This window comes from Mizuhopecten yessoensis, unplaced genomic scaffold, assembly GCF_002113885.1.
Source record: "Mizuhopecten yessoensis strain PY_sf001 unplaced genomic scaffold, ASM211388v2 scaffold10867, whole genome shotgun sequence".
Lineage (NCBI taxonomy): Eukaryota > Metazoa > Mollusca > Bivalvia > Pectinida > Pectinidae > Mizuhopecten > Mizuhopecten yessoensis.
Genome location: NW_018408761.1, coordinates 2327055 through 2349574, shown reverse-complemented (window position 1 = coordinate 2349574; position 22520 = coordinate 2327055). Strand labels below are relative to the sequence as shown.

Here is a 22520-nt window from a genome sequence, read left to right as displayed (position 1 = left end):
AAAAGAAACAAACAAAACATACCCAAACTTGATGGAGTATAGGTAGGATCATTTATCTATTTAATAAGCAGTAACATATCTAATTGATGTAAAAAGGGGACGAAAACCACATACGTTTAATTTCTGTAATATATGAAAATGTTACCTATAATTTATGTATTATTAGACAAACGTACATGTATATGATTGATGCAATTCATGAGAAAACCACACTCTTATGTATTGATGTAATACATGACAAAGTTTCATAACTGTTAGTTATGTTTTACACCTATCATACATTTACCATGGTCACCTTGTAATACCTGTATCGTGACTGTCACAGCATCTGTGATTTGACAGGAAACAGCATGACGAGTGCCACTCATAGTGCAGAAAGTGCTTACAGTGTGACATAGCAGACTTTGTTAATGTCTTTTGCTTTTCTTTGACGTGAATCATCTGACAAATCTTGGACAAATCCAAGTCTTCCCTCTTGTTTTTGTGTGAATCATCTGACTTTGTCCATGTGTTTCCTTTTGCTTTGGCGTAAAGCATCAGATTTTGTTCATGTCTGCCCTATTATTTTCGTGTGAAGCTTTGTCCTAGTTTCCCTTTTTTGTAAGCGTGGATCATCATATTTTTGTGCATGGCCTCCCATTGTTTCAGTATGGAGCATCATACTTTGTTCATGTCTTCCCTTTTGTTTTGGTTTGAAGCATCAGACTTTGTTCGTGTCCTCCTTTTTGTTTTGGTGTCTCCTTGGCCTCATTTGCTATGATTGTAACTGTACACTAATCTTTATCATACATAACATAGTTGATTGAAGATAGTAAAACCTATACATTTCCTCTTGTTTTTACATTTTACTCCGAGCAAAGATGGAGTTCCACCGATCTAGTAATAATGTGATAATCTAATCACATTGACTTTCAGCTCATATTTCGTAAAGAAAGATAAAATGTGAGAGAACTCAGTACGAAAAGAGAAAAGTTTTCACAAAAAGAGGAAATACATTTTTACCTCCATTCCACCCCATGATCAAAGCCGCTAATGTATACCAAATGATCTCGTAGGGATACTACCATCCAGGTATGTTTGTCGTTGTGACACTAATAAAAGTATTTGGTTATGCAATCAATCTTAGTTAAATACAATGACAGTTTTTCCAGTGTAAAATTTGTATTTACAATTTGTTACTGGTTACACTGTAATTGAATATTCTTTTAAATACAAAACATAACGTAACTGATTTACATATTTAAGTTATAGTTCGTGACGAAAGGAAACGAAGTGTGACATTATTATTTTAGGTATTGTGCATTCAACCACGACACAAACTACGAATCAGTCGCGGCTTATTTTCGATTTGCATAATATGCAAATTAGTAGGAGAAAGTTACCATGTTTTGAGCGAACTCTTCATGGACTGCTGTTACAAGGGAACTTGAAGTGAGAGGGGCCAGATCGTGGGAGCTGCAAAGAGGACAGCATGCACGAAGTAACAACCAATGGTGGATAAACTAGCTGCAAATTACTTCAGGATTCTAGTGCTTTACAAGAAAAGATATTATTGAGTGAAAGTGAATATATATATATTTATACGCGACTTTGACAATAAACTATTAATTCACGATGGGAGAATTACCTGTAATGATGCTAATGACACTTCTATATGGAGGTACAATTCATCCAGGTAAGTGTGTGACGATGTATTATTAGTTTCACGTATTCGTCGATTCCACAATGGCACCTGCAAGGTAAGTAGATACTGTCTACTATAAGTATTGAATAATATCTGCAATCTTGTGGGCAATAACAGTTTTTCACTGAAAATCATAGTAAGTTTCCAAAATGCCTCTCTTCTTAAAATAACGACACTGCATGCAAGCAATTAGTGGAAGGCTGATAATTATTTTTTAATGACTTTTCGATAATAAGTAATTTATATTTCTGTTGAAAAGAAACTTGCAAAGTAAAAGAAATAGAACAGAAAAACAAAAACTGAATGGGATCTAATACATTAACCATAGATAACTATCACAAAAGATTATTAAGGGTTACCAAGTCATAGGGACTGTTTTTAAATTAAAAATAAACAACTTCTAGCTTCCATGTCATGACTGGTGTAATTATTATTAATGGGCAATAATTCATTTAATAAATCCCAATTATGGCATAACACACGGAATATAGCAAATCAGTACGTAATCTAAATTCTTACCAGGATCTATTGATATTTTATGCTAAAATAAATATAGCAAGACTCATACATCTTAAGAATACTTGAAACCGTGCCTAAAACACATACAATTATGCTAGGGGAAATTAACAGCTACGCGTTTATCACATGAGAAACAGTTCAAATTAATGAGATAGGAGCTGTTTTACACGTAACATAGTTATGTTTTATGTAGATAATTAAAACATTAACTTCATAAGAAGACGTGCGAGCTAAATGTGTGTCCTGACTTCTCACCAATAACTGTCTGTTATTATATACAATCGTGTAACGTTTATACTTTCATCGCCATTAGTTTAGCATACTACCAAACTTGTTTATGTAATTGGGCATAACGTAATTAACGTTCGAGATAAAAATAAACTCAAAAACGTTCATGGTAGTGTGATCGACTTGTTACAGGATTAACGGACCGATTTCGAGTTAAACATATGTTAATTAACCTGTCATGGTAACCAGAGTTGATGTTAAAATAAAGGGGGTGTTCGAGATATCAAATCACGTGATATCGAGTATTCTTTTATAATATATTACGCACGTATACACTATTTAGCTTTCAACTGATACCATTGAATATGCATAACAAATTATCACGAAAATTAAAAAAAAATCCAAAATGTACATTAATAGCGTGCGAAGCGATTCCACGGCGCAGTGTTATATAGATATTTTGTAATAGGATCAACTTATTGATTTACGAACCAAGAAACCTCGTATTAGCAATAGAAACCATTTTATCATGTCGTTAATGTCTAATACTTCGCGCACGTAAAGGTGAAGTAATTGCCGAAGTTTTTGAAAATCATGAATAATTTATTATCTAATTGTCCTGTTTAATGACAATACACGTATATCGTGTAGTTCCATAATCACCTGTTGGTGTCCAGGGTTGTCTTCAGTCACGTGGCATGTCTATCTAGAATCGTAATGTAAAGCAATTCATCACTTACGTCACGACATTCGCAATCTCGGCTGAGCACCATGCAACTCTGCACATTAATTAGGCAAACACGCAAAAGTATTCCGTTTATTAGAATACTGGTGATTAATGCCATACCACAAGGACACGTTTTTAGGATGTTAATACGAATCAATATTGTCATATCAGAATATCCTTAATATTATTTAATTGATATGATGGAATAAGTATTGCTCGTTTAATGAAAAGGAGTTAAAACCTCATTTTGACACTTCAGTAATGTGTCGTAAGAGACAAAGCCATACATCTCCATTTTGCCTTGTGACACATCCATTAATATGCATTATTCTTGTTTAATTTACCGGAAACTATGTATAATACCACATGATCGTAATTGTATCGGTAATACATACAAGCTATACCGTACGCCTGTTAATAATACCTATATAACGCACAATGGTATCACAATGGTAAAGATAGGAAGAGAAATGCTAAAGTAATATTATGCTAAAATTAATTACCTGCACTAGTCTTTGATACATTGATTGATTGATTGATTGATTCATAAATATTAATGTGTCTTTGTAATGAAATAATACGGTCCAATGTCGTAACAATGATTTAGAGTATACCTATTAATACTTTTCAGTATGTAAGGACACGCATAGGTGTGGGAGACAGAAACACGGAAACAGTCGTCAAACCCAGCTAATTACATCCAGTACATCAGACAATGTCAACCTTACCTACACATAATTAGGCAATTGTTTCATATGCATGTCACGTCAGGTTTTAAGGGAGGCCACCAGTTTGACAACACCTTATAATTATTTTATAGAAAGCATGATTGATTAAACATATTTGTAGGGTTACATCCGTTATGATGTATAACGGATTGTCAGTTTTGATGATAAACAACCTTTTGGATGCTTTGTTTGTTTGATGTTCAACGTTCTTAAAACAGTCAAGGTCTTTTAAAGACGGAGTTGATGAGTGTGGAAGCCAAGTAAGAGAAACTATAAAAGGCAATCTCACTGAAATGTCACGAACTGGACATGGGAGTATGGCAGTTCACCCTACCACATTGTACTTAATATGAGCTAGCCAACATGAACTGGCACTGATGTTTAGCTGAACGTCTAATAGAGATTAGTGAACATCAACAATAAAGACATTGGCTTGTCTAAATCCGAGGAACTGGACCCAAAACCTTCCTATTTAGATAAAAGCAGAGAAAAATGTCTCGAACGCTAAAAGACGACTACAACAGATTAATTTCGATTTTTTGTGTGTCCTGATATAACAAAAAATTAACACTTCTGCGATATTCCCGTCTAAGTGGCCTCTTACAGGTCATGCAGTAGGTCACAACAGCTAAATGCCCGACATGTATCGGTGTTAGTTGATACTGTAATTAAACCAACATTAAAGAATAAAATGAAATGGAAACTAATTGCTACATTAAACGAACATAAAAATGCAAATTATAATAGTAGAAGGTACGTAATGGAGTTATATGCATTTGATCATTAATTTTGGATGAATAAAAGCAAGATTCTGTTAATGTTGTATAGTTTTCTTAGCTGTTCATTATATATGTGATATGTTAACGATATCTTCTTAAATAAGATATCATAATTTATTCTTACCCTAACTTGAATAATACAAGTAATCTTTGTCCAAAAAAAGGGATCTATACCAATTTATAAATAATTGGTGCTAATTGATAAATGAATGTTATGTTTGTTAATGAAATAATTTATGAAGGAGGAAATAAAGTCAAGTAGCCTTAATGTAGTTATTCACTCGGTTATTCAATGTTAACTATTATTTTTTTAACATAAGCCATATATACTTCACTTAATTATAATGATATTCAAAACACACGGTAAGGGTGTCGCTGCTGAATACATACAATCTAATTGATATGCTACCTTGACTCGCCTAGAACATAATTAAATCAAAGCCCCTTTGACATTAAGACAAGAAAACATCGCACTATGTGGCGAATGGGAAAGTGATACATTTAAAGGCAATGGTAAATTATGTGATTACAAATCTTATATACAAAGACGACCTTTAACAAACGACATATTAATCATCTCAAGCACTACAGACATCTCCCCGGAAATATAGCGAACACCTGCGGATTGGAAGGACCTGATAATGACTTCCCGGAAATATTAATTAATACGGCATATTTACTCGTCTAACAACTGGTCTGAACACACGACATTTATAATCCGGCTATCCTACTACATTGCGGATGTTCCTATTTACTGTACCCTCCCCTTTACTTCTGATTAGATATAATTGTTATTGACCAACTCAGGTAACTCAGTCAGCTAGATGGATAGTATGTCAATATTGCCGGTGTAGCCTCGCTGTAGTTCAGAGCACTGTTGCTGATTATGGTTTCTTTATTTCATCTTTATTGTTTCTCATAAAAATCCCAGAGGGTATGGTTTTCATTTCAGTAAATGATTTTTCAAAGCCATAGTCATGCCAGAAAGACTTTTGGAATAACACTTAGTTAGAGTTTTTGACAGTGAAACGGTGTTCCTTAAGACGCTATCTGATTGATCCATAAGATGTTTCCAGTTTGTGAAAGACAAACTTTAAACTATAAGCAATACTGTTGATTAAATAGAAAAGTTTAAGAACGTTTTTTTGGTATGACTGTCTTATGTGTTTATATCTGAAATATATCTAAAATTTTATTGATTTCGAAAAGTGATTGTGATTTGCAATTTGAATGTTTAATTGTAACGTTTTTAATCGTACGTATTTGAATAACACATATCAACTATCTATGTGAGTAATTTGTAAGTATAACGCTCATCAGAAAAGACGATTCTCAGCCATCAACTCAAGCTTTATAATGACCCAGTCTTACTGAATAAGAAATTAGACTTTTAAACATTAGTACACGTATACTACGTCGTATCGTGACAGATATATCACACGACTTGTCTGGATAGCTATATCAATTACAAATCAAATTCGTAATAATTTATGTTTAGCGATTTAATGACATTCCAGTTTTATGAACAAATTGCTAATCGATCAACCGATCAATATATATGCTAAGTACTATTTCTCGTTCAATAACGTGGGACCTGCATTATTTTAAGTTATTATTAATAAGCTATTTTTGTGACTGATTATTATTATTTTCTTATTTAATTGTATTTCCTGAATTCCAGGGATTGTCTTTCCTTGTCAACATTTGGACCCAAATTTCTCTTGTGTTAACTCTGTGATATTTTCATTTCATTTATTATATTATTACAGACAGAGTTATATAATGTAATATGTGAACAAGTCATTCGAACCATAGAAATATCATAGAATAAGAGAGGCGTTAAAATAGTAATAAAGTAGGATAAAGATAAAAACAAAAAGATTGACCAGAGGTTAGGAATGCCATGTTGTGATAACTTGGGTCCAATCGCTTGGTTTTATTTCAGGAAATATAAGATATGTTTAAATCAAATAGGAATAACATAAGTTCAATATAATCCTGAAAGTCAAATCATTAAGTGTCATTACACAATGAACCTGCTGATGAAATATTAATACCGCAAATATAATAATAAGTGACTTTTCTTTTTCATTCATGGTTGTATAAGAATGTCACTTACCACGTTAGTCACACAATGTCCGTTTGCTAAATGTTGCATAATTTGAAACATTTGGATATATACATGTATATATAAATGTGGCCTGTCTATTTATACTTATAACAGTAATAAACAGCATTCAATTCTAATTGACATTTTATGGTTTGACAGATTTTTGCCTATGCATACATTAATTGAAGTAAGCGGTGTTTAAGTATAAATCAGATGTTGAGACTCGTTAGAGTTTACCGGTGATCTATGAGCTAATCATTACGTGTACAGCTGGGTCACGAATGTGTTAATAATTTAGTGTGAAACTTGCACACAATGTAATGACAGGTTGCCTTGTCAATCATCTTTATATTAGCATACCAATAGTAATAATACCTGGTATATACATTGATTTAAGTAGTCAAACGTCCATATTTTGTGGTTTTCCGAACGTGTTAGTTCAAACATAATAAAGCATGCATGAAATGCATGCAAAGTGATATTTTGTTTGTGTTGATAAAAATGTTTTTACTGAACAATGAGTGCCAAGTCAACCAGATTAGTTTATATGCTAATTTGACAAGATATGTCTCCAAATAAGCGAGCCTACAACTAGACAGGGAATGAGAAAATACAATTTATTTTCCATAAAAATGTTTACATTAACATGATAACAAGGTATCTGACAGTAGTTACGGGGAAATGATTACACGTAGGATAGGACACTAAAACACAAGGATATAGGACGAATGAAAACCATGTAACTAAGAATCTATTTTCGAGCATCTTGTTTTTTTCCATAAATTGTCAACGAAGCAGCCAGTGAATTTCTTACGTGAAGTTACTCAACTATCAGAAATTGTTATTTACACATGGTATCACAGGTCAACATATTTAAGAACAACAACAATAACCATTTTTTGCGAACGCTTTTTTTTTTTTTTTTTTTTTTTTTTTTTTTTTCCCANGTCGATGTGTAGATGTTTAGCTGATACATGCTACTCGAAGTTTGTTGATGGCGGTTTTTGCAATTGGGGGTCGATAGATGTGTTTTCTCAGGCACTTGATGTGTATGCGCATGTGAGTTAACATTTTTGTCAATCACCTAGAGCGCAACATGTCATTGAAAGCAGTTATATTTAATTGTGATACGTGTGTCTGATACAAAAACAGTTATCTTAGGAACAACAGGGTGTTATTCGGTAAAAAATTGCTGTTTTCTTGAAATGCAAGTTTTAAGCACGGACTTTTTTGAGTGCTCACAATCTATAATAATAAACGAGAAATAAACAAAAACTTAAGTTATCGTCATCAATTGGAAAACTGTTTCACATATCACACACGTATAGTGTTTTTCAGACCCAAGTGTCAAGAACAGATTGCCTAGGACTATGTTTGCGCTATTTGATTTCCCGCCAAATGCTGTAAAGTACGTGACCCGCACTAGCCTATATATACTGAAGATAGTTCTAGAGTATTCCTTCTCCAGATCTCTACTGCAGGGAGCAAAACGCCACTATTTACAGGAATAATTTCTTCGGACGGAGGTCATCCTCGATACTCAAAGGATTACTCTAACTTTCACTCTCTGTACCCCTATAATATAGTATAGCAAAATGAATGGCACGCGGCTAGCTATTTGATTGGATTCAGATAAAAAAAACCAACCCTGATTAATTGCTAGGCTGATGTCTGTCCTTTGACGATTACAGACGAGCGAGATCCGATTTTAAAGCTAGTCAAATTTATCGTTATGCGACCAACATATTCTTATGATGTACATCAAAGGATCGAACTAATCTTCTTGACTCATGTACAAGGGGCTGCACACTGAGCCTTTGATATTGCTATGGCATATTCTAGGGCTGCAGAGAGCTAAAGTGAGCGTAGCCCCTGGAGTATCGAGGACGGATACAGGTCGTTTAGGTCAATATAAATTACTATCAATTTTTATCTTAAATTTCGAGCTCATATTTGTTTGAAAAATAGGTTCAATGTGATGCACTATAACGTCTATATTATGCAATCAGAGTTGATATAAACAGTTCGAAAACAAAAGTTGAACAAAAGTGTTGTTGATGTTTAAGACTTGGTTTGTTGTTGTATGTGAGGTAGCCACGATAACATTGTTTGACGGGAAATTCCTTTTTTTTTATAAACAGCCATTATAGTAGTAGCACTTTGGTGAAATAATCGACCAAATTACGGAACTGGGGAAAAGTTGAAATTGTATTGTCGTGTTTCAAGGCCCATTTGCGACTTTTATCAGTTGTTATCTCCTTTTTTTGTCACTACCTTTCAACAGATGAAAGTCGGAATGATAACGCATATGCTTATAATGTTCGTGATATTTAATAACGATAAACAAAATACTGAACCACAGTTCATTCGAGATTAATAAGATACCGAAACAAATATGGTTTGAAAGCCTGATAAGGCCCCAGGTAAAGGCCATACTACCATACAACTTATGAAACAATTAAAACGATTTAACAATAAATTCGTAAAAAATATAAAATATATATATATTAAACAGAGCTGCGCTCGTGCGTGGTTTATATGACAGAATGTCACTTTTGATGACTGACGTGTTCTAGATTAGGAATCCCAGTATTAACCCTAAATGCGTTTCCATAAAATTATCTATGAATAATTAATGTAAACTTCACCTACAGGTGACCGTATATCAATCAGGCGTGGTACTATTTCCGCCTCTCGCTCTCTCTCTACACAGAACTACTGGTAAACCAGACATTGGACCAGAAGTCTGTGATAACATAACACTAAAACATCGTAAATAAGTTAACAGAATGAAAAAGTAGTATTTGCATTTACTTTCGGATCACAAATGTATTCAATGTTATGATGAATAGGTGGTATTCTTTTTACTTATTAAGATTAAGTGTAGAGCCAACTCTCAGTTACTCATCGTACAGTAAAATGCATGTTTGTTCTTAGTTTTTCTATACCATTTTGTTTCCTGCATGTTTGGTAATATCTGTATCTGGTAAATAACAGGTATACCTATGTAGTACACTTGGTACTTAGTCTTTAGTTTTGATGGTTTTATAGTATATGGTATGCCTGGTTAGTTTGATTAGCTTGAATATTAACAGAGAGTGAAAGTCGCAACAAAGTTTCCGTATGTTCCGTAGGAAGATAACCGAATTTCTCAAACAACGGTAATATGTTTGTGTTTAGAAAAGTATTTGTTTGGACAGGGAAAAGTTTGGTGGATCGTATATTTCGCGTGATAGAATACTGATGTTTAATGCATATGTCATAAATGTTAAAGAGTCGTCACTAATAGATACTTATCAATATAATTGCGAATAACTAAATGTTTTACATTGCACGATGCATTTGCATAAAACATAAGGCATGCTTTTTCAGGACCCACGTAAATATATACCCTGTGATACTGACGTGACGAAATTAGCAGGTATCTACGACAGGCACCACATGCTTTGCAAAAAGATTAATACATTTTAATTCATGAAGGCACTATTAATAAATGTGATGTTTTGGACATGAGTTTGCATATACTTATAGCAATCTCATGAAATATGCAAAAGGTTAAATAGCATACATTTTAATGTTTAAAAATGCAATCGCAATTTTTAATGTGGGAGACATGCATATCATTTGCAAATAACGTAAGTATCATTACATTTTATGACATATGACTGAGCATAGGTCAAATTGTTAATCGACCATGGAAAACAATATGTACAGATGCTGAAGGAAAAGGCTGATATCTTACAATTTCCGAAAGGTCAGAAAGGTCAAATATTAATAAAAAATGAGTCTAATTATTCCAAACAGACAACATGGGCGCAAAAAAGGTACTTTGAATTGACATGATTACGCAATAATTGCAGACAAATTAAATTTTTACCTTGTCATTGGTATCATACTCTGCTGTTAGCAATTCATTATTCTTCATTTTAACGTCAATGGGGCATGTTCATTCTGTCATGTTATGACACTTCGTCAGAATAAGATACAATATATACGAGATTTCTAACTAACTTCGTCAACTCATCATCTGGCGTAAATGTGCTTTATCATATTCTATATTTAACACTGAGAAAATCATCATCGATAAAATGAAATAATTAACCCCATTCCTTAGTTGAAAGTTAATGTTTATATGTTCAAACAGTACGATAAAAGGTGGTATTCTTAACTGAGAACTGATCAATACCGCGCGTGTTTATGACACACAATAAATATCTGATGTATGGAGCTCGTCAGTTGAATAACAATTATTCCACAATGAATACACATAATGCACGAATTCGCCAGAATAATGGATTTTTTTAGTATTTCATATTTAGAAATAAAGAACTTAAACTGAAATAGTAAGATAAATATAACCAAAACAGCCATAGAAGGAAAAGTGACGAACAACTACGTACATTGTCATCCTTATAAAATTATTTCATTGGTTTATATACTTTGAGTGTAATATACAAAATGTAGTAAGTGTATATGCTTTTGTGTAGGAATCTTTTCTCTTTGGTATTTGTTGTTGTTGTTGTTGTTGTATTTTTTGGTGTTGTTGTTGTTGTTGTTGTTGTTATTGCATCAATGTCTCCCCAATAGTCGTTCTGGTGTTATTGCAGTTGATGTTGTGGTTTATCTTCAGTTCTTGATTTTTGTTGCTCTGGGGTCTCCTTTATTGCGGTTGAAATGTGTTACTTCAGTTACTGTTACTCTGAGGTTTCTTCGGTAGCTGTTGTTCTTGTATTGCTGCAGTTGCTATTGAGCTAGGGTCTCCTCAATTCTTTATTTTTTTAATCTCATCTCGACTTTTCCTAGCCAAACAAATTAATGAACTGAGGTAGTAACAAAATAATCTTTTACGAATCTATAAGAAAACTTGCTGACTTGTTCATTCTTAAAAGCATATCTTTTATCACAGAACACTATGTTTCTTATTTCCTCGTTGACCTACCTACGTCAGAAGTGTTTTTCAGATAGTACAAACCTGTCCACAGGATAAATTTATAAGGGATATCTAATACCTTACTGCGACATTTATTTCCTTTTCAAGAGACATTTAACACTAAAATTCCCATAGATATGTTCAATTAATGGCGATTGTCTGACATCATTTAAATTATGAAGTAGCATTTAACATTTTGACATTTTGACACATCAACATTTTGAAAGAAAGTAATTACATCATGTCAATAAATCAAGTAGTATTATGTCATGTATTATCTATGAACTATGTGAAAATCAACAGTCAAGGTCAAGGCCGCCAGTGGGACCTTAGTCATGGTTATATCGTTGCGACAACATCCCTATCGAACAAAACACACCTACGTTATTACAAAGCTTATCTTCAATAAACTTTGACCTGGCATGAAGGTTACACTAAGGTTGATTAACACGAGCATCATTACCATGACTTTTGTGTTGAACATAAGAAACATGAAACCAATTTCTCCATTTCTACGGAGGTACATTGTGAGTCCTCTTTTAAAATTTATAGTGATTTTATCAAATTCTCCTAGAGATATGTTTCATTAATTCGTTGTATTTCCTGCTACAGTGCAGGCTTGATGAGCGGTTACTATATAATAGTATGCATTATACTAGTTATGATTTACATGTATTTGGTTATATATAAATGGAAATAAATGAAACAATGAAGTACACAGATATAGGAGTGTATATAAAACAATACTCTACCAAAGTCAAATCATCAGACGTTTCCCTCGTGTGTAAGATGTCTACAATTTTATGAACCATTACATTAGTAACTTTTGTATATTTTGTTTTACATTCTTTGGTTTTCGAAAGAAAAAATGTAAAAAAGAATATGATATATTTCTTTGTTGTTTCTAAATATACTTTATATATTGTTATCTAAAACGACCGTATGATGACTTCGCACCTGTTTCAGATGACAAATGTATGTAAATGTATGATTTACACCTCATTACGGTTACATATTACTAATTAGGGTATATAACACGAAAACTTTGCATGAGTGACATGATTTTAATTTATCTTTGAAATGTGTTTCCATTAAAAATCAGTCATCTCTTAAATTTACATAATTAAAACTTCTTTCCGTCCCATTATTTCTACCTATTCTACAGAAGCTCCACGAGCTTATAGAAATGAACATGATATAAATGCATGCTAAATTCCTGATATAAATTATCTACACCTATTAGCTTTTATAAGAATATAACATAAATGACTAAACAAGACCAGATAATTAAACACGGCATTATTTTACTATATACATTTTTTTCATGTCACTGTTTTGTATGCGTTCCTAATTTTGATTCGTTGATTTTACCCTGTAGGCGGTACTTTAACTTAAAAAAAAGATGGATACCATCTAATTCATCGATCAGTATCACAGCTTGTGTGATTAATTCGATGTGTCTTAACTGATAAACTGTAATGGTTAAAGTCATCTCTAAGGCCGTATGTTTGTCGAAGCGTTACTAATTTGGAGTTTCAATGGAAAATTAAGCATTATGTATGCATATTGAACAGTTAAAATTGATTGATGACAGAAATTATTTAGGAAATAAATGTGGTGTCGTTTTTACAATTTCGGTGATACATCAAAATACATCTGTTAGATTGTACAGATACTATGTCAGTATTTCCCTATGGTGAAACACTTTTACTAATGTGTGGTGTTGTATCTAACTGTATTACCGACAATGTTCAATCATCACAGAATTAATAATCAGCAGTAACACTAAAGCTGGTGGTTCATGTAATACATCTTATCAAATATAGTTACAAAACCATTTCAATAGTAAGCATTATAAAATGCAGTAATATAGTTCGTCTCGAACACAATATATCGTTAAGAATCTAAATAAAGTTTATATCAATATCATCAAATGAAACAAATAAAACGATTTTCTATAAAAGATCAAAGGCGTGAATATGGAAATATACATTGCATGATGCACCATATCTTACAGCGATATGAATAGGCTTTCCGATGCAGATGTTTAATCTAATATTATATCGCTGTATTGTTATGATCATCAACATAATTGGATGCAAGTGATGCATCATGGCCGAATTAGTGTCAGTCAAAACAGGAGGGGGTACATTATTCTATTGTTCTAGTTCGACCTCATTAACGATTATTAGATTAGTATCATATATAAAATATATTTATAATAAGGAATGTGAACAATGAATTTATTTAATGTTTCATAATACAATGCCATATACCTGATACTATATAGCACATTGATATAAATATATAAATATATTATATAAATCCCTTTTCTATTACAGATACAAGTACAAAAACACAAGGTAGCAGTTGGAGTTATCATGGTAATTCAGGTACGAAAGTTAAAGCTACCTCTCATGTACATTAGACGAAATAAGATAATACGAATCGGAGGTGATGGATATAAGCACTGAGGTCTCCTGACTAATATACCGGTGTCAATGACTTTACAAGATTCAGTGTATAGTGAGGAGTATTCAAGAACGAAACATGTAACTTGACGTTGTAAATACATGTATGATAATACCAGTGACACTCTAAAGATAATTCATCAGAATACATGTCTAATGAAATGGTTCAATTTTATTTACAAATGAAGCAATATATTTAAAAATGGAATATTGGTCCAATTTTTAAAGAACTTGCAACCACATTGTCTGCTTAACCATACTAATATATAACTTTATAATTGATTGAACTTATTGTTGTTGTTTTGTTTCTACAGAACCAAATAACTGGCATAAGTCGTACCCCACGTGCAGCGGTAATAAACAATCGCCAATTAATATCAAGACAGAGGAAGTCCTTCCCGTCAATTGGTTGAAGCCTTTCGTTTACTATAATTATCCATCTGATTCAGCCAATCAAGTAGCAGCTACACTTGTGAACAATGGTCACACAGGTATATATCCTAAATAGTCCATTGTGTTTATAGATATGTACAAGCGTTATGCCACTGTCGTCTAATACGATGGACAGTTGAGACATGACAGATTTGCAATCAGACTACAACCACAGTATAAATGTCTTAAATATAAATATAATTGATAGTATGGCAACTACCTTGTCAATATGTTTACAGGGATATCTTACAATACTTACTGTTGCAACAACGTCATACATGTACATATACCATAGTACCTTGATATTGAAACGTCAGCGTGCCAAATAATTGGTAATTTGTTTCTTGTAAGCGATATGTTACTAAAATGACAGATGTTTTGCATCTTTGAAAAAATGATATATGTTTTAATGCATTTATATGATTTATGGTAGATTTCGTATATTTTGTAATTATTAAATAATATCCTTTCGTACAAACGTGTTAGTGAAGATTATAAATCTTTTATTCACACAGCGAGTCTGGCCCTGGCCTCCAAGTGGTATGTAGGGGGAGGTAACCTAAAGGAGCGGTACCAGGCGGCGGAGGTTCATTTCCACTGGGGTGCGACGGACGAAGGCGGGGCAGAACACAGTGTCAACGGCTACAAACATGCTATGGAGGCAAGTAGGATAGTCCAGGACACACACAATGACATGCATCTGGAATCTAGGATGAAATGCCATTCGTGTTTCGTTAAAACATCTGACATTTGATGTATACATAATTTGTAGCTGTTTTGTACATGATATATATACTGACTGTTTGATGACATGCTCGAAAAACATCATGACATTAGTCGAATGCTTATTATTCGCCACTTGTACAGTCCTCTTGAGTGAATAGTCACCTAGCACAACATGGATGATTCACTTTTTCATTCTTCCTTTCAAACTTATTTTGTATAGAATCAACGATTGCACATATTTCAAACAATTGTTAGAATATTTCATTAATGTTTACATTGTAGTTACCAGGTGAAAAATTAAACATCAAAACATTAAATAATATAGCATATAGTTTCAGTAAGCACAAGTGTAACGTATATAAAATGTAACGGGGACTTGCTAATTTTTTAACTAATTTGTAAGGGTTATCCTATAAAGTCCATTGTTTACTTTTAATAGAAGCATTTCATGCATTGAGTGTCCAACGCTCAATAGGTGGTGTTATCTGTAGTTAATCGATGATTTATAAACGTACTGTAAATTATTAACAAAATATAGGATACGTATATATTATAGATTTTCATATTTTGCTATATTAATTTCAGCATAATACAATAAAAAAAAACCAGACATATGTAATTTAAACTGAAGTTTTCAGGATGAAATGATTGTATTCTATACAAACACAGTTCGTCTTCGAATATTTATCATATTAAAAAACATAATATGCCTTGCAAAATACTTTAATAACTCATTCGCTGAGAATTGTTGCCGTTCATGTGTTAGCTGCCGGCGAGTCACTTTGGAACCGCACCCTATCAACCACGGCATTAATCATTCCAATCATCTACAGACGGAACAGTAGAACACGTATCTGTAGACAACATACAGAGTAAACTAATTCATTCTGAATGTCTTGCAGATAATAGTCAAAAGAAAGGCATTAAAATGATATGCAGACAAATCATGTGAATACGCGAGGGATCTCGTCCTACCTGGTACCATTTCGTTATTGCATACATTAATATCAACACATTGTTAGCCTTGTCACTCAACAGCGCAAAATATTAAATGTGTGTCTGTAGTGTAGTGTAAAGTGGGGCGTAGATCGTGCTACAGGTAATGTGGGGTTTTATTATTTCAGAAAGTAAAAATAGTATAATGTTGCGTAATATGTCATTTGCATACACTATCAAATTAATTCGTAATATCCGGAATATTATTAAGGGAATTTAAATACTACAGCTGATTTATCGTGGTTCCATACGTTTTCCTCTTAGGAATGAACATCCCACTATGTCATACCTAATAAAAAAACTGTAAGCGTGCCAGTTAAATAAATACATAACGTAACTTGACCAAGTGTACTGGTTTACATGGACACGGTTTGGTGACTCCAATATGTTACATTAAAACGTTGCAGAGGTTTTACTTCAGTATGACGTTGTAAGGGTATATTGACCTTGTTGTGCCATGATAATGATGGGAACGATCCCGTAAAACAGTTGATTTTCTGTGTTAAGTAGTTAAAGCAATACAATTAAAATCGATATCCATAAAATGGATCGCTGAATAGTTGAATGCGACTGTGCATGTATATACAAAGCAGTTACAAGCATGTACAATTGAATTAAAATGCAACTAAATAAATCATTTAACAAAAAAAACACATTTTTTTGCAACCTTACTGCGGGTCACATAATCTTGAAAACTTAATAGCACAAGTTAATTGCACAAATTTAAACAATGAAGACAGTGTTACATGATTAGTATTATATCCTTTATACAAAATTCATACCATAGTTCTTCCCATGTAGTCTGCTGATAAAGTAGAATAAAGGCGACATGTGAAACAAAGCTGATACAGCGTTTGTCTTAAGGAATTTGCATTGAATTTGTTATAGAAGTCCTTGTTAGTTAATGAGTGTCATTAGGATTGTTTTAGAGTCGGACTTAAATAAATGTTTTTTTTTATTTCAGGTTCAAATGATTTTCTTCGCTACCAAATACGGAAATATGACGAATGCTATCAGACACCATGACGGACTGGCAAGCATTGCCGTCTTTGCCGATGTAAGTGTTGCTGATGAAACTACTTTCCCTTGAGCGGAATCGTGTAAAACTTAACATAACTACATTATTATACTACAATGATTAAGGCGACCGGATATCTTATCAGTTAATTTCACAATTGCCCACTGCGCTCTCCCTTTGAATTCGGTAAGCTAAATTAAACTACCTGAAACAGCCCAATTTGATTGATTGACTGAGCATAAACATCTGTGGTATTAGGGTATCTGTTGCAGTAATGAAATAAAACACAAACAAAAACCATGCTCACATCTCTGTAATAGCCAATGAAAGATTGTTAAAAGTGTACTTTATATTGTGGATCATAATATAAGCTACACGTATATATACCTGCATTCTCTCAGGCAACGCTCTCGATGTAGAAGAGAACTGTCTTCACCTTTTATTTTTCTTGATATCTTATTCTTAAATTTTCTATTGAACCTGATGAAATAATTTTTGTTTCAGGTTTCGCCCGAAGATAATCCTATATTTGAAGACCTTATTGGATCGCTTCATACAGTATCCGAAAATGGTAACTTGGCGAATACAACAGAGATAACGCTAGACTCATTAGTTTATAACAATTACACTTTAATTAGGAAACAGTGGATGATTATCAAACAAGGGGTATCGAAATACTTTTGCGCTATATTGCTTGAGGAATTTAAAAATGTTTGAAATACTGTCGTAGGAAATGTTTTAGTCCGTTGATATGAAAAAGACCATAACGACTTTGTTAGTAATAAACAGTACATACAGGGCAATTTAGAGCAGTAACATGTTTACTTTACTTGGTGTTCTGCATCTTCAAACAAGAAATTAATAATAGGCACCTGCTTTCTACATTTATCTTGTGGTAGTTTTAGTGCAAAGTAAAATCTTCTCGGATTCTTACAATATGATTATGTTTACAGGGAAGACCTCTGACCTGCTTTCTTTCCGGCTGACGGATTTCCTGCCACGAGACTCCCAAACGTTCTATCACTATATGGGCAGTTTGACCACCCCACCATGTCATGAGAGCGTCATGTGGTATGTCATGAGGGACCACATCTCGCTGTCCAGTCGACAGGTATGATGATATATACAGGAAAATTTTAAAATGAGATTATTTATTCTTGTCTTTCAAAAAGGACAGTTAAACTCATATGGTAACAGATTATTACGAGGTAGGGGAACACTCTGCTCGTTTTTGAAGTTCTTATTATTGTCGACAATCTATTAAGCACACATTTACTTTCCGAACCGTCAACAATTCAACGAATACACATCAACAACATAAGAACTATACTTAAGATGACGTTGTACAAAATGTGAAGTTGCGAAAGGTCAAAGTTAAATAATGCCTGTGGCATATGTCTTTTGTAAAGGAAAAATGCTCCTACGTTTAACAGCCACATAATCGTTAAGGAAGTCATTATCAGTTTTAAGATATTGATACATTTATATGTATACATATATGTATAAGTGTTTTTATATTTACTTAATTGTCTATATACTATCAAGGAATGAACTTGTACGCACGATTTCCGATGTTTCAAGTTCATCAACCTGTTATATGCTAATTAAGATGTTTTTCGTGTTATTTCTTTGTTAAATTTGACTTTTTGACTTAAATACAAATCGAAATACCATTCGCAAATGATTCATTCAATAATTAACGCAGTTTTTGTAATGAGAATTGAACTCCGAAAGAAAACCTAAACTCAACTCGAGAATTTTCACGAAAGTGCAATTTTATTTCAGGTTGATGCTTTCCGGTCACTCAATACTGGTGTCATTGGGGCGGAATCAAATACAGTGGAAAGGATCAGAGACAATGTTCGACCAGTTCAGCCTCTCTTTGGTAGAAAAGTATACAGCAGCAAACGCCCCCTTACAGTGCCTCCACTAAGTGCATTTACAAAACACTTAATAAAAAAGAGAGCAGTATCGGGGGCAATAAGACCACAGTTCAAGTTGTCTGGTAGAATCAGCAGCCCGTTCAGTTTTGCTAGAGGAAGGAAATCAATGAGAAGAATTGCACCAGCAGTAGTAGAGGAAAGAGCGCCGCTTAGTGTTGGTCATTTCTTTGGTCAAAAGAAGTCGGTATCATCTATGAACACACAGGTTCAGCCAATAGCCAACATCAATCAAAAGTCTTCACACACTAATCACATAATCGAACCTGCCGCCGGTAGTGGCGGCGCTCCTGCATGGAAATCACCGCCGTCATCAGCAGGTACCGCCTCTAAGAGCAACTGGGCGTGGCCTGAGACAAAGACAGCGGGATCATGGTCACCTGGAAAAAAGGAGCCCAACGTCCCTCCACCTCCGCCAACAGAATTGTCAACAACAACAACCAGCAACTTCGAATTACAATTCAAAAATGCAAATGCAAACAACAAAATAAATACACAAGATCTGACAGGCAATGTCCAATTTGGTGCAGTTCAAGGAATTTCTGTTCAGCCATCTGAAGGATCTGCAAGAGGCAATAGCATCAGTAACACTCCAAAAATAGGAGGCACACCAAATGCACCACACATGCAATTTGCAGTACAGCCTGAAGTGCAAGTGTCGAAGATTGGAGGGGCAGAAACTCGACCGACGACAGCAGCCCGTGCCAATCCAACAATGTCCGTAACAGTACCTGCTGCTGAAACAACTTTGTCGCCGATAACACCTGACCCATCCTTGGTTAAAGATACTAGAATCCCTACGGCAGCGACTCTACGAGTAGAGAGACAACGCATTGTTTATCCCACAACAGTGAGTCCAATCAATGCCCACCAGACATGGCCAATTACTGCAGCCGCCCCTACGAATGGAATTCCAGTCAAAACACCTCAACAGCAACCCCGTAGGTGGTCTGCCCGGCAGAATGAACCAGTAGCACCTGCAGAGCCAGCATCACAAAGCATTCCAATACATGACCCCACATTTGTTCCGCCTACAACTGCACAAACGCCACAAACAACAACACGCGCATGGCAATCCCGCGTGTCCGAGCCAGCTATACAAGAAACACCTCAACGTTTGTGGCAATCTGGAGTGGCTGATCTGACAAAAGATCAGCAACCAAATGGAAACAGGTGGCAGGCAAGTGCTTCACAGTCATCTTGGCAATCAGGGGGTTCTCAGGTGTCAGGATCGGTTCAGCAGAAGACATGGAATTCACCAGGGTCAAGGGGATGGCAATCTCGTTTTAGACAACCGGCACCAGCACTCACACAAAAGACTCCGTCTAAAAAGGAGTGGCAACCAATCGCATCTAACCCGACAACCAAAAACCAGGGCAACGCAGCCGCGAGCAGCGTGCCTAGAGAACGACAATCAGTCTGGAAAAACGATCGGAACTGGCAGAATAAAGCACAAGTACCAACTGTTTCACGACCACAAAATACAGCAAACAAGTGGGAAGCAAAAGCGCGGACACCTGCAGCAACCCAGGCCGCTCCACAACCGTCACCAACACCATCAGGTTTGCCTAACAATTCGACAATAGAAGACGCCGTTGGATGGTTTGTTGCTCAATTAAAAAGTGGCGCATTCCAATCAAGACACCAGCAGCTGTGGGATCTACTTGAATCAGCTATAACGCAATATAAGAAAGACACAGCAAAACCTGGCATGAAGCAAAAAATAAGTGAACTAAATGCGAAATTGCAAAAGCTTGGAGGTAGATTGAGAAATTCAGTAACACTTGCTCCGAATCCACAAACATATAGCCAGCACCAAAATGGACAATCACCATTTGTGTCTTCTCCAGAAAGTCCCCAAGAAGCACAACCCGTTGGTTCCTACGTTCAACCCGGGCACCAACATCCTCAACAAGCGAGAGGATTCCAGTACCATGAAGTACCACCACAGCGATCAGCACATCGGAAGCACGACCCTCCACGCTCTCGTTATAACCAGGACGTAAAGTCAGTAAACTCAATGAATAAAATCGATCGAGGGGTAAATGCAGGCTCAGTTTTGCTTAGCAATCTTCACGGGAAGAATTCACCAGACATTATAACAGTGCCTCAAGATATCACTGTGTTCACGCCGGTGAATGGCGGAATTCCAGACGCAACACCCGTTCCAAATCACCAGACATTGTCGAGCTCAATTAATAACCCCCAACAAAAACACTTGTCTAGAAATGCTGAATTCAACGTTGCACAACCTAACCAGGTGCAACAACATCAACAGGGATTTGAACCTAATGCAGCTGAGAACTTGCCTATCACTACAACATTCGAGCAAATAACAACAATGGCTACACCTACAACTACTATCAAAGTCTTCAGGAAAAAACCAACGTTTTCCGTTGGAAATAGTAAAACTGCTAGTAGTTTCAAAATGTCAGGAGGAAGTCGATTTTCTGCAAAATCGTTTTCTGCTCATAAAGCGAAATCGTCGTTATCCTTTTCTCCGAAAAGGATTGGTACTTGGTCGGATCCTGCTGCTAAATTAAAAGAACAGCTTCATTTACGACAAGAACAACAACGAATTCAGGAACAAAAGGAACAAGAGAGATTACAGCTAGAACAGCAACGTCAGGAACAATTAAGATTACAACAGGAACAGCAACGTCAAGAACAATTAATATTGGAACAGGAACAGCAACGTCAGGAACAATTAAGATTGCAGCAGGAACAGCAACGTCAAGAACAATTAAGATTGCAGCAGGAACAGCAACATCAAGAGCAATTACGAATACAGCAGGAACAGCAACGTCAAGCACTATTAAGATCACAATCTCAACAACAAAGTTTCCAAAGTCAACAGCAACAACATATGTTTAATCCTACAAATAATCCTTTTGAACCACAGCAACAATTCCAACAAAATCATAATCAGATGCAGCAATCACAGCAACCACAGCATCATCAACAACCAAATTTTCAACACCAACAACAGCTTCAGCCACAGGAAATTCAACAACAACAACAACAACAACAACAACAACAACAACAACAACTTCAGCAACAGCAAATTCAACAACAACAACTTCAGGAACAACAACAACAACAACAACAACTTCAGCAACAGCAACTTGAACAACAACAACTTCAGCAACAGCAACTTGAACAACAACAACTTCAGAAGCAACAACAACAACAACTGCTTCAGCAACAACAACGTCAACAACAACAATTTCAG

At 34.9% G+C, this 22520-nt stretch overlaps 1 protein-coding gene across 1 annotated transcript; it reads left to right on the top strand.

Moving 5' to 3' along the window:
- Positions 1-1393: 1393 nt before the first annotated feature.
- On the top strand, positions 1394-22373 carry LOC110463081 (nuclear factor of activated T-cells 5-like; the record flags this gene model as incomplete). The annotated part of the gene is made up of 8 exons (XM_021517422.1): positions 1394-1675; positions 14048-14098; positions 14491-14667; positions 15124-15269; positions 17295-17387; positions 17853-17919; positions 18302-18459; positions 19134-22373. Coding segments are annotated over exons 1-8 (3993 nt in total), but the record flags the coding sequence as incomplete, so codon positions are not given.
- Positions 22374-22520: the final 147 nt, after the last annotated feature.